The following is a 13,003-nucleotide window of genomic DNA, read 5'->3' as shown; positions in this document are numbered from 1 at the left end:
CATACAGTGTATCTTTTAGGCTATGACTTCTATCGTTTTTTTATCAAGGTCCAGAATGTTCAACGAGGTCCTGAGCTAACTCACACCAGGGAATGGAAACAGGCCATGAGAAACAAAGATGGCCGGACTTTTGTTGGCTCTAATAATATTCATGTGTGATGGAAAAGCCACCATGCAAATGAGATGATTGAGCAAGGTACGCCGTGGGGCGGGAGAATGGCACGTCACTGGAGACCCGGCTAACTGAACACAACCAACAAAATAAAATGTCAGCTTCTATGAAAAAAGAAGTCACAATGCGAAATGAAAAGAACAAAACTTGTTTCGTATACAACGCGACTAATGAAAACTTGCAAACCAGCAAATATCGTTGATATTTTGATCGAACAAAAATCTGCTCTGTTTATTAAAAGTAAAAATGAATGTTCTGCACTAAAATGACAATCTAGTTGACTACCCATGTGACTTTAACATGTCCGAATACAGCAATCCCAAAAGCAGTTTGCTATTCAGTTTTGCTACTTTGTGGATTGTCACACTGCATTATGTTCTGCTTTCTGATTGGCTAAACCGTCGGCCGCCTTTTTTCTGCCTGTGTCTGCCTGTGCGTCAATAACATTGCTGTCACGGTTGCCATGGCGCCAAATTGGTCCCCACCGTGTGGCGCCAGGTTCTGTCACGGTGGCCACGGCTCCTGATTGGCTCCGCCCATTGGCCCCAGCTGAAATGCGTTGACAGATTGCTGCCGGACTACTTAAACACTGTCTTGTGAGTCACCTGGTGTCAGAGCGTCTGCGAAACTCCTGCTAGACTGTGTTGAGATATGCCAAGTCCTGTGAATCCCCGTTTTGCCTGCGTTTTTTTTGCTCTTGTTTTGCCAAGCCCTGTGAATCTCAGTTTTTGCCTGTGTTTTGATCCTGTTATATTTTCGGCCCGATCTGTTTGCTTTTGACCAATTCCTCGTTCTGCTCAAGCTACTTCCGCGACCCCTGATCTTCCGATCGAGTGTGCACTCATTCTTCCTCTCCCCAATAAACTGTGAGTAACGTTACGCGATTGGGTTCTCATTCCTGTTTCCTGTCCTGGGATGTGACAATTGCGGTCTAAGTTGAGCTGTAAATAAGGTATCTTCTTTGGATTTAAAATACAATGTGGATTTAATGAATAAATAATTAAAGGTTTTTGACGCTCGTTTGTCCTTTTTAAAACGCGACCGCCGCAAAAAACGGGGGACTACTCGAAAAAGATAATATGCTTCAAGTGCAAATTGTAGGACCTCAGATGAGAAGAATTGAGATGCCTGACAAAAAAAGGACCTCATCCAAGAGATTTTTTTAACACCACTTAACAAGTGTCACGTCTCTCACAGCACTTGCGTCTTCCAGAGTCTTGCGCAATCGCATGTGCTGAGGAGCGCTCTTGGAACCAAGCGACGCTCTGGAGATGGCTGGGCGTGCCGAGCAGGTTCCTGCGGGACTCGTGTCCAATTACAGCTGAAAATGAGGGTCCAGATTGGGTTGGGGCTGAGAAAAGTGGAGGGATGATGGAATAAACGGGTAGGATAGGAGTGGTTGGAGCTGGGGCGGGAGAGGGGGTTCCAAGGATATGAGTAGCACTTGGAATTAATGGGCCGGGAGGATGGAGCAGGACTCCAGGGGGAACGCGAGAGGTTTTCCCGCTGATTGCGGATACGAGCGGTCGGGAGTTAACGCTCCGATGTGCTACATTAGCGTGACCGTAGCATGACTCAAACCCTTGAAAACAGATTCCCGTCACTGGGGCTGAATTTTCAACGGACGCAGTCGAGTTTATCACTCAGTTGAGTCTGAATTGCAAATGCCGTGCTGCTGTTAGGATTTTGTAAGCCAACTTTAAATAAACAACCACCAGATAACAGCCAAAAACTTGTTTTATCCGTTCAGAAAAAAATATACATTTTTGTCTTGCCATCATTGGTTTGCGGAACTGAGCAGGCGTGTGGATGAGAGAGTACTCGATTGGTTTGGACACATGGAGAGGATGGATGAGGAGCGTATGTTGAAGAGGATCTACAGAGCAGAAGTAAATGGAAGGAGTCCAACAGGACGGCCGCGATTGAGGTGCATGGATGGAGTTATGAGCGCACTGGAGGAAAGAGGCCTAAAATTAGTGGAAGCTAGAGCTCTTGTTGGTGATAGGAATGAGTGAAGAGGTGTTGTGAAAAGGATAGTGGGATGTTTGGACGTGTTCTAAGGCATGGGCAGGGCACCTGTATGATGCGGGTGGGGTAAACCGGTGAAAGCGGTTGGGCCCTGCTGTTGAACAGAAGAGTGTGTTGTGTCACCCTGACCCGAGTGACACGGACGCTTTCTCGTGATTTTATAATTTTACTTGGGCTGCAACGATAAGTCGACATTGTTGACAAAAATCAATAAAATAATAGCCGACAATGAATTTTATTGAAAACTATTCGACTGAAGCATCTCTTCGTAAATATAATCTTTGCTCATAATCTGGAGGGCTAACATTTATATACAGAAACACTACGTCAACACCGACAATCCGTGACAAAACCTATGAAATTTGGGAGCATATTAGCTTGCATACGGCGAATACAAAAACTGAAAAGTTTGCAAAGCAGACCTTGGCATCGTGGCGGTAGATAGTCGTGCACGAACATTGAAAGACAATAGTCAGACAGTTGAACGACACAAAGTCTAACTCGCCTCGGTAAGCTACAAGTAACATTAAAGCCAATACGGTTTTGATGACGTACATTTTATAGGTATAGTTAACTTTAAAAGACAGCTTGATCATTATGACTGTGCCTGACAAACGTATTCAAAATTCAGTGCATGCAGTCCGAAGAACAAACTTCAGCTGTTAAAACCGTTGGATTTTAAACTGTTGAGAATTGTTAAGGACTTTGGTTACAGACTTTGCATTTGTCCACTTAATGTACTCCACAAAATGGACATCAAATGTGTTTACTGTTCTACTGTTGCTAATGTGCCTTTTCTTGGTTAACATGACTAAATGATTTATTATGTATTTGTCTGGCCCAATAAAACGGACAAAGGTTTATTTATGGATCCATGTCTACTGACTGAGCACAATGCCTAATTGGTTTTTCATTTTTATTTAAATTTGTACAAATCTGGGGTACGTTCAATGAAAGATGTATCATTGTACTCAGTTTTCTTTTGCCACACAATTAAATCAACTTTGCAGACCCTGTACCAGTCCGTCGTGCTTAAGGGGGAACTGAGACGAAAAGCAAGGCTCTCGATTTACCGGTCGATCTACGTTCCTACCCTCACCTATCATGAATTGTGGATCATTAGATCATTACCGAAAGAACACGATCTTGGGATACAACTGGTTGAAAAGAGTTTCCTCCGCAAGGTGGCTTGGCTCTCCCTTATAGATACGGTGAGAAGCTCAGTTATTCGGGAGGGACTCTGTGTAGAGCCATTGCTCCTCCGCATTGACAGGAGTCAGTTGAGCTGGCTCGGGCATCTGATAAAGATGCCTCCTCGACACCTCCTTTGGGAGGTGTCCTGGCCATGTCCCACCAGGAGGAGGCCCTGGAAAAGACCCAGGGTTCCTGCCGGATGAACTGGATGAAGTGGCTGGGTACAGGGAGGCCTTGGCTTCCCTGCTGAGGCTGCTGCGCCCGCAACTTAACCCCGGATATGTGGAAAATAATGAATGGATGGATGGACTGATCAAATTCATGCTTAATTTAAGATTAAAAAAAATTATTGTCCGATTATTCTCCTGATCGTTCCAATAGCCGTTGACTACTCGACAAGTGAAATAGTCGTTAGTTGCAGACCTCCGTATTACCAGTTGTTACACTCGATAGAGGAAGTTGGACCAGGCCTGAAAGAGGAATTCAGATGGTGTCTCATGATCATGTTCTGATTGGTCACTGTCATCATGTGACAAGTTAACCTAAAATGTGTTCAACTCTTGCCATAGCTAAAAATTGCATTGCTGCTCTCGAGGCAAGCCTTTACTTCACATGTGACTCCACAGCATATCATGTGTTTTTGTGTGTGTCCAAGCACACAAAGTTCTGTCTGTGTTACATTATCCCGCGTGACATGACCGAATCTCAACAGGAAGTGAAAGGCAGAAAGAGAATGCAAAGCCTCAAGCAAAGTTCCAAGAAGGGCGAGCCGGCGCCCATTTCTCATGAACTAACCCCCGAAAAGCGAATGAAAGACTGGACAGGTCGCCAGTATCAGGGCACTGAGACAAACAAAACCAGCAGATAGCCTTGTTAGCAGAGTGCTAGCTGGCTTAAACATCAATAAAGTTGAACTAAAGTTCCTATTTAATATTTCTGGGACCCTTGGAAGAATTGAATATTTTTGCTTGAGAGAATGCAGTTGGGAACCGTGCATTTCACACCTACGTCTTCAGTCGTGTTACGTCTGAATCAATCCAACCCTCAAATACTATTTTATGGCTACAAAATAATTATTGCAGCTGCTACAAAAATAACTAAAATGTTTCAATTAATCTGTCGTATAGATTTACTGGGCGTTTCAGTTCCATCAAGAAGTTTTTCCTATCCCCATCGAAGCTAATGCTGAAGTTGAATCTGTCCTGTCGTATTTCTGGCATAAGTAGCATAAGTTTTTATTCAATTTAGGCCTGAAAAAGTCTGTTCATCAAAAGTAGTGTGTCTATTAAACATCATCAACAGATCACTACCTACCATCAAAAAAGACATGATTATGAGGAAGTTCCAATTAGAATGGGCATATTCTTTGGGCGCTTGAGAGTTTATGAAATAGTTTCTGCTAGGGCTGCACGATTTTGAAAAAAAAAAAAAAAAATTGCGATTTTTCAGACCGGTATTGCAATTTCAATGCGATATTTTTATTTTTATTTTGAGAAAAAGTGCATAGTCGCCCAAGACACACCACACTTAGTGGTTAAGGGATCCAACTATCCGACCAACAAACCAACCGACCAACAGACCAACAAACCAACCAACCAACCAATCAACTTAATCATAGTAAGCAGCGTTTGAATTTTGTGTGACCCCAGTGAGTGGACAGTCTAGGGCAAGGTCTCTAACATGCGCCCCCTGGGGGTCAATTGCAGCCTGTGGGGTGAACGTTTGACGCCCCTACCGTAATATGACAATTTCAAGGGACAGTTGTAGTATTGAGCGCCTTCTATTGGTAGAAAAAAATATTTAATTGAACAAAAAACAATATTGATTTAAAAAAGAATTCACAATACCCGAACTAAGACATAAACGTGCATTTTTAATAATTATTAGTTGCTTGAGAAATTTGCTTTTATTTTACACAACATGAGCTAATTGTCAGCCATCTTGCTGCCAAGGGTTACTAAAATAGCACCTATGCAAATTAAGGAATAAATTATACTTTTTACAATAATTCTTAATGTTTTTTTTTAGATCTTATTTGGTGTAGCAACTTAAAAAATATATTTGAGAACAGAGGAATGTTTTTAATCAGAATTTGTTTGTCTTGTGGAAATCCTGATTTGGCCCAGTTCTCCCTCTAGCTCCAGAACACTGCTAGGAATAAAATGGACAGAACTATTTCAAGGCAGTAGAGTATTTCTGAAGCTATATAGTTCCCATTTTAGTTTTGTTGTACTTTTTTATTATTTTAACTACTGTTTTTCATCATATTTAAACTTTTCCTGTTCTCAATAAGGATAAGGAGTTTTAAAAATGCTAGAAATTTTAGAAGTGCTTGGATTGACTGGTTACATCCATGGTTGAAAATTTACTGTAAATTGAAAGATAACACCATGGGGATTGCATTATTCAACTACCCCCCCACCCTCCAGGGAACATAAGAGCGCAGCGGCGAAACAAAACTGTGTTTATCATCCACTAAACTACTTTATACATAAACATGGTAATAAACCAAGAAACCAATAACCCAAATAGCGAGTGAGAGGACAAAAAAAAGCCAGCAATCAAAGACATCAGTGCGTTTGCTCTGTTGTATAGCGCCGTTCTAAAACTCTAATCCTTGAAAAAAACGCAGTGTCTTACGATTAAACAATCGCACTACGTAACATCGTGATATCAATTAGATTTCGGGTAATCGTGCAGTCCCATTTTCTATCATGTGTAGGTAGCATTATTAGCAGAACGCTAACCAGAATCAACAAAGGCAAAATGGCGCGGTCATATTGGTTGGGCCGTTAAAAGATAAGCCAAGTTTTTCTTTTGTTTGTGAGTGTGAGAGTGTGTTGTGGCGTCTGCTTTTGTTTGTGGCGTCCATCGCTCGATTCTAGCAAATAGCAAATGTGTCCAAAAACAAACACGCCAAATCCAGTCAACTTCATCAGCCGGGCCCTCCGCCAAACTTTCTCCTCGCACTGCTCCTAGTACGCATGGACTCACACACCCACATTCTATTGTTATTTTTCTCTTTCTCTCCTCTTTTTGTCAAACTTTTCTGACCCCTCTCTCTCTCAGACACCCACATGCTTTATCAAACTAAGAATCTCACACACACTTGTGCCAACTTGAAGAAAAAGGAGACGCAAAGTGACCAAAATGCCGTGAAATTTTTCTTCTAATTCACTTGGCCAGCCTTTTGTGAAGAAAGAGGGAAAAGAAGGAAAAGGGAATCAAATAAATATGAGAGGAAAAAATAAAATGAAAAAGGGAATAAAATAAATGAGAAAAGAAAAAAAAGAAAAGAGAAAAATGAAGAAAGAAAAAGAAAATGCAAGAAAAAGCAAATGAGAAATAAGAAAAAGAAAAGTAGTAAAAAAAAGATATGACAGAAAGAAAATAATGAAAGTAAAATAAAAAAGAATAAATAGAGAAAAAAAAGAAAATGCAAAAAAGAAAATGTAAAAGAAGGAAAAAAGCAATAAAAAGCAATAAAAAAGAAGAAATTACACACAAAAAAAGAAAAAAGAAACATGTAGTTCATGTTTATTTTTCTATTTTTTGCCCAGCTTTTCACCAGGATTTTGTTTTTTCGGGTACCCATAGCAGCAAAATGACGGACAACACTGTCACCTACCTCTAAGCAGTGCAGATAATGGATGGATGGATGGATCGATATGTCAATTCATGTATTTTTTCTCAGAGGCACTGAATAGCACACACTTTCCCTTCAAGTGCATCTTTCGGGGATTATGGATTAATCATTACTAATTAATGTATTTATTTTCCTTTTATTTCTTAATTTTAAATAAAAGAATAGATTTTAGATCTTACTTTGTGTAGGGAATTTTAAAAAACATATTAGGGAACAGTAGAATGTTTTATCAGAATTTTGGGGAAGAAAACCCGATTTGGTCCAACCTCACCCAGATCCAAGCTCTGGCGGCCCCCAAGAAAATTTAGTATGAGACCCCTGGTTTAAAACTTCAATATACACATCGCATTTGAGAATAGGACTCATACAGCCAAAGGGCACGATCAGTGTGTGTTGTGTGCGCGCTCGCTCACAATGCCATCGAGATGGAGACAGAGCGCCGTCCTCCAGGTGCTGCATTATTAAAGACATTTGTCACCCTGTGCCAAACGTTTTCTACTGTATATATGCCTCCGTGCTCATGTGCGTGTAAATGAATTAAAGGGAGCACAAAACTGCAGAAAACAAAAGCAAAAAGGAGGGAAAGGAGGAGGAAAAAAAAACCATTCATCTCTTTTGAATTGCATGTTGACGTCATGCATTCCTGGCCCGATTAAACGGTGGCAGCACGTGCACGCTCACGCGCGTGGGCAGTGTTTCGAATCCTTTACGCTTCCCTTTGAGACCTGGTGCAGCGAACATGAAGTAATCAAATTAAAACCCATGCCCGCGCGTGCACATTGTAGAGAGTCAGTAGAGAGAAGGTCCTAAAAAGTGCAGCCAAAGTAAACACACGCTTCGGCTGTCCAAAAAAGTCAATGAAGCGGAAGGCAGACACAAGTGTGCACACACACAGGCATACAAAATACGCTATGTAAATAAACCTTGCCATCCCAGATTTGAACAAGGTTGGGACTAACGCGTTACAATGGAACTTACGAACGAGCAGGGTTAGGTAGGGTTACTTTAACTGGATTACTTTCAATTACTTTTGGATTACTTCAATACCAATTATGCTAATAAAAGACAAAAGAAACTAAATATGAATAAAATTACTAAAGATCAAAGCCAGGAGAGAAAGCTTACCACGTGTTGTGAGTCATAATTTTATTCATATTTAGTTTCTTTTGTCTTTTATTAGCATATTTGGTATTGGAGTAATCCAAAAGTAATTGAAAGTAACCCTACCCAACCCTGCGAACGAGATAGGTTCCGGACGATCCTTCGTAAGTTGAATTTGTTCGTAAGTTGCATGAATGCTATATTTTGTTTGTTTATGGTTTGTATAAGTATTCTTAAGGCTTGTTTAAGTATCCGGTATTGTTTTGTACTAAAAAAATAAACATTTAACAAAATAATATGCTCTATAAAGATAAATAAAATGAGGTGTAACTTACTTTTGGAAGATGGGCTTCAAGAGTTAGGCGCCTTCTTCCTCCGTGGAAAAAAGTGGCCGAAAAAAAGTCAAGTCAAGTCACATTTATTTATATAGCCCATAATCACAAAAGTGTATCAAAGGACTGCACAGGATTACAATTACACCATTACATTTAAACCAACATGCGGGCAAGGAAAAACTCAAAACCTCAGCGTGAGGAAAAAAAGAAACCTTGAGAAGGGGCCTCACAAGTGGTAATCCCCCATTCCGACGTTCCATTTTCTCAACCGGATCAAGCTTTCTTATTCCACTTTCATTTCAAAAGAAACGGCTCGCCTCTTCTTTACTCCAACCATATTGAATGGATGCACGAGATATTGAACAATAAGAATGTCAAAGTTCTTAGGTTCTTAGAATGTTTACACACAAAGTAGAAAGAGGAAGCTGATTTTTTTCTTCCGGGTGGATTCTGGGTCACATCTTACAGCACCACTACACGGCGGTAGCAGCAGAAAGAAGCACTACAGTGCTGTCCTGTACTCTGACAAAGGTGCACACAATACAAAATCTAACAGCAATGTCCGGATATTTTTCGACATCCTGAAAAATGTGATCGTATCTACCGTTTTACATAAGTCGAATGGTCTCGAGTAGGGGATCATTTGTACTAGTAAAATGTTGTAACTCAACTGCCGTTACAATGAGGTGTGTTACTATCCTACAAAGGGCAGATTAGCAGTGACATTGTCCTCTCATGGATAACTGTCACTGCTTCGCAAACGATATAACAATCTTCACCAGAAATTGTATACATTCCCTGATTACAGTTACGGTGGGGTTGTCTCAAGTGTAGAATATGAGGGCACAGATTTTTTTTTTGTCATGGAGATACTCTCCCAAACGTATACACCCGCACCCAACCCGTATTTTCAACTATAAAGCAAAGTACCCAAATCGGGGGAAAATTTATATGAGCCTATTTGGTCTCCAGTAGCGAACGGTAGGCAGTAAGTCGTGAAGTGGGCTTAGCTTATACAGGAACAACAAACCAACTCAATCAATGGAGCAATGCGAGCATTGAAATCAAAGTAAAAGTGTGCTGAATTTTAGTCTTTTTATTTGTAATGTTATTTTTTTTTAAATACGCCAAGCCTGGAGAAAAAGAAAACAATTTGAGCACGACCTGGAAATGAAAAAATAAAATATTTGAGTGGCCTAAATGGATATGGAGTATCTCGGCTAAGTGTTCTTTTGCAAACTTTAAAAATATGAGGTTTTACTGCTTCCACAGGTTGGTGTATACTTTTTTTTTCTTTTAATATTTTTCTATTTTATAACAGTTTTAGGAGGTTGGCTTAAATGGCAATATATATGGTAATGTGTAACTAGTTATGCTCGGATTAACACACTACTTTTGGGTTGCAGCAATATGGGTGGGTAAAATGTTACTTTTGAATGGAGTAACTAGTAACTGTAACCACCCAACACATTAAATTGCGAGTGAGCGCCGTGTTCTAGCGTGGGTTCTTGTTCTTGTTGCACGGCAAGTGCTAAAAAAGTGTGCACGTTGCATGAAAATTTTTAGCCTCACCACCTTCTCGTACGAGCTTCCCACTCTAAAAGTTGAAGTGCGTTGGATGTGCTATGCTGAGCGCCTTTATGAGCTCTTGTGTGTGACACGTGTGTTTCTGTATGTGCACATGTGTGCACTAAGCTGCCTTTTATTATCACGCCCAACCCCGGGGATGAGCGTCAACAACAAAGCTTTTATCAGGGGAGTGGGGGTCTTCTTTGAGTGTGTGCACGTATGAGCGCCACCATCCCCTTCGTCTCTTGCTCGGAATGTGCGCTCGCCTTAACAGCAAACGTGATATGAGCATTTTTCAGGAGAAATGTTCCGCTAAAGAATCAAGTACAACCCCAAAGCTTATGACACTGACACGCCTTTTGTGTCGAGTATGTAAGTGTTACATTCTAGTGTGACAATGAGTGTTTTATGTACAATGAGCATACTGCATGTGTTGCATGAGTGTTTGAGTGTGTTACGATACAATTTGCGTTTCTGTGCGAAGGAGTTACAGAATGTATGAGCTGTGTTATAGTATATGAAACTTGAGAATAGGGTTACCATTTTCTTAAATGTACAGTATGCCTGTGGTGTTACATTCTAAAGCAGGGGTCTCGAACGCGGTGCCCAGGCAGCCTTCTAAGAACACCTGAGTCGCTCGCGGGCAGGTTATGAAAATAGCTCACCAGTGATGGGTCCTTGTGATTTCCCAGGAAATCTGATTTTTAACAGGCATCAGGGTTTAGTGGTTGGCTGAGCCCAATTTAACCCGATTTCTGGTAATAACATACGATACCTGTCAAATTATAAATTTTCTCCATAGTTTACACATATTTTCATTATTTTAAGTTGTGTACACTGTATCACAATTTTTGTGCGGGGATGCAAAATATATATATATACATATATTCATACTTTTTTTTTTTTTTTTTTTTTTTGAAATACAGGGTAGTTCTGCTTCTTATACTAGTCTCGTCTTGTCCATTTTGGCCCGAATCTGTAGCAGATAACGACGTCAATCATAGAAAGCGAATATCGTAAATGATATTCTACAAGGTCTGCTTTGTTGTCAGTAAATATGTGCCGTGTTGTGTTCGTAAGGTTTTTTAGTAGCTTAACAAGAAGAATTGCAGTCATTAATAAGGTAAAACATTGGCTGAGGTTGACAGGTATGACATAGTAACAACATAGTAATAAATATGTTAAGTTGGCATTTTAGAAATGCCCCTTATGCCAATCTGTAAAAAAACAAAGCTCCTAGCTTCAAAAAGGTTGGTGACCCCTCTTCTATCGTACGTGTTGTTGTTTTTTCATAAGTGCAACTGTTAAATAGTCTAACATGAATGCTTTGTGTAACTTTGCAAACAAATGCATCGTTACTGTTAGTGTGTTACGTGCAAATTTGTAATATTGGTGCATTACCGTTTCTATTTCAGCATAGATCCGTCCAGTTACTCGCGCAAAATGACAACGACAGTTGGTGTTAACAGCAAACACGAGGCAAGCCCTTGCCGGGAGAAACATTATATTCAAAGGTTGAAGTAGGAGTGCAGAGTGGTTGAAAATTGCTGAGTTTGGAAAAAAAAGGCTTTTTTTGTGACCCAATCAGTCAAGATTCTAAGCTGCCGGTGTCAGCCGTGTGGGAATATTTCCAGAGAAAATTCCTAAAAGGGAGTCAGGATAAGGAACAGGGGGAGGTTAGTAGAGGGAGGTATGTTCTCACACTCAACTTTTAGCCTAAATCATGAGGAAACGCGGTGGTCCAGGTGTCTGCTGAAATCACACCCTCCCTCTAAACCAGGCATGTTGAACCTACGGCCCGCAGGTTCGATCTATGCCATTGGATTGAGTATGTCAAAAAATAAGTAGGTCTCTGAGTCATTTCTATCAAAGCATGTAGTGTCAAAAGCGAAACAAATGCTCTCCCAGGCTGGTAGAGGGTTAATGTGCTGATGTCCAGCATGTCGATTGAACCACTTAGTACAGGGAAATTTGCAATGTGATGTGTCCATTTGAAAAATATGCCTATGCATTGCTAAAGGTTTTATTTTGTATTTCTTTATTTATTCCTAAAAAGTATGATATTTACAGCAAAAAAATGTATAGCGCGATGAGTTGATTCGGTTGTAAAATTGCATAAAATAAAGCAGTTAACACATTCAATGCCAAACATGAAAATATTTTCCCAATCATGTTGTATTTTTTTTAAAAAAGATCCCTTGTCGACTGCGATTAGAATATCTGGGGAAGTTACTCACGTAGGCTGAATGATAAAGCATAATAATGGGGAAAATGATAACAATATGGAGTTGACATTCTTTTACTGTTTCGGCCCGCCTCAGGACAGAAAGTCTCTTTCCGACCCCCGAAGCCAAACTGAGTTTGACATCCTAAACCCAAAGGGGACGATGGATGGGCGTTCTTACCTTAAGACGTTCCAGCTTTTGAGGGGGTCCAGGTCTGAAATAATAGAAACCATGATGACAGGCAGGAAGGACGAAAAAAAAAGTAGTTGGGTAGCGCTGCGGGAGGGAAGCGGCGCAGGGGGGAGAGAGCCGGAAGTAACGAGGTCGATGACAAAAAAGCAAAAGGCGTGACGAGAGTGCACGTTAGGAAGCGGGTTGGCCGCGAGATGCGAGGCAAGGCGAGCCGTCCTACTGCTGCTGCTGCTGCCGCTGCTGCTGCTGCCTGATGAGAAAGTGGCTCGGTGGCTTCTGACAACCACCTCCCCTCTCCCTCTCTCGCTCGCTCACTCGCTCCAGCTCGGCCCCCCAACTAACATCCCCGACAATCGCAACTCTACCCCCTACAAGCTTCCGCTTCCATTTTCACATCACAACACAGTAAACCAGGGGTCGGGAACCGTTTTTGACTCAAAGAGGCATAAAAGGAAAATATCTGGATTTTTTGGGGGCGAAGGAGGCACACCTTATATTTTGAAACGTAATTCAACAAAACCGTTAAAACCCCTCTAATAAT

The 13,003-nt window shown here is 40.9% G+C and overlaps 1 protein-coding gene across 6 annotated transcripts in view; it reads right to left on the bottom strand.

Moving 5' to 3' along the window:
• Positions 1-12,717, bottom strand: part of celf2 (cugbp, Elav-like family member 2) — a 225,462-nt gene extending 212,745 nt beyond the window's left edge. For all 6 annotated transcript variants that reach the window (XM_088348362.1, XM_088348360.1, XM_088348364.1 and 3 more), the window contains exon 1: positions 12,451-12,717. In XM_088348362.1, coding sequence (XP_088204488.1) covers positions 12,451-12,503 — 53 coding nt within the window. In that variant the 5' untranslated portion in view covers positions 12,504-12,717. The remainder of the gene's footprint in view (positions 1-12,450) is intronic.
• Between the last annotated feature and the right edge of the window lie 286 nt (positions 12,718-13,003).

Source organism: Urocampus carinirostris, chromosome 11, assembly GCF_059441175.1.
Source record: "Urocampus carinirostris isolate Australia breed hairy pipefish chromosome 11, RoL_Ucar_1.0, whole genome shotgun sequence".
NCBI lineage: Eukaryota > Metazoa > Chordata > Actinopteri > Syngnathiformes > Syngnathidae > Urocampus > Urocampus carinirostris.
The sequence above is the reverse complement of the archived record's forward strand: the minus strand, read 5'-3'. Positions and strand labels throughout refer to the sequence as shown.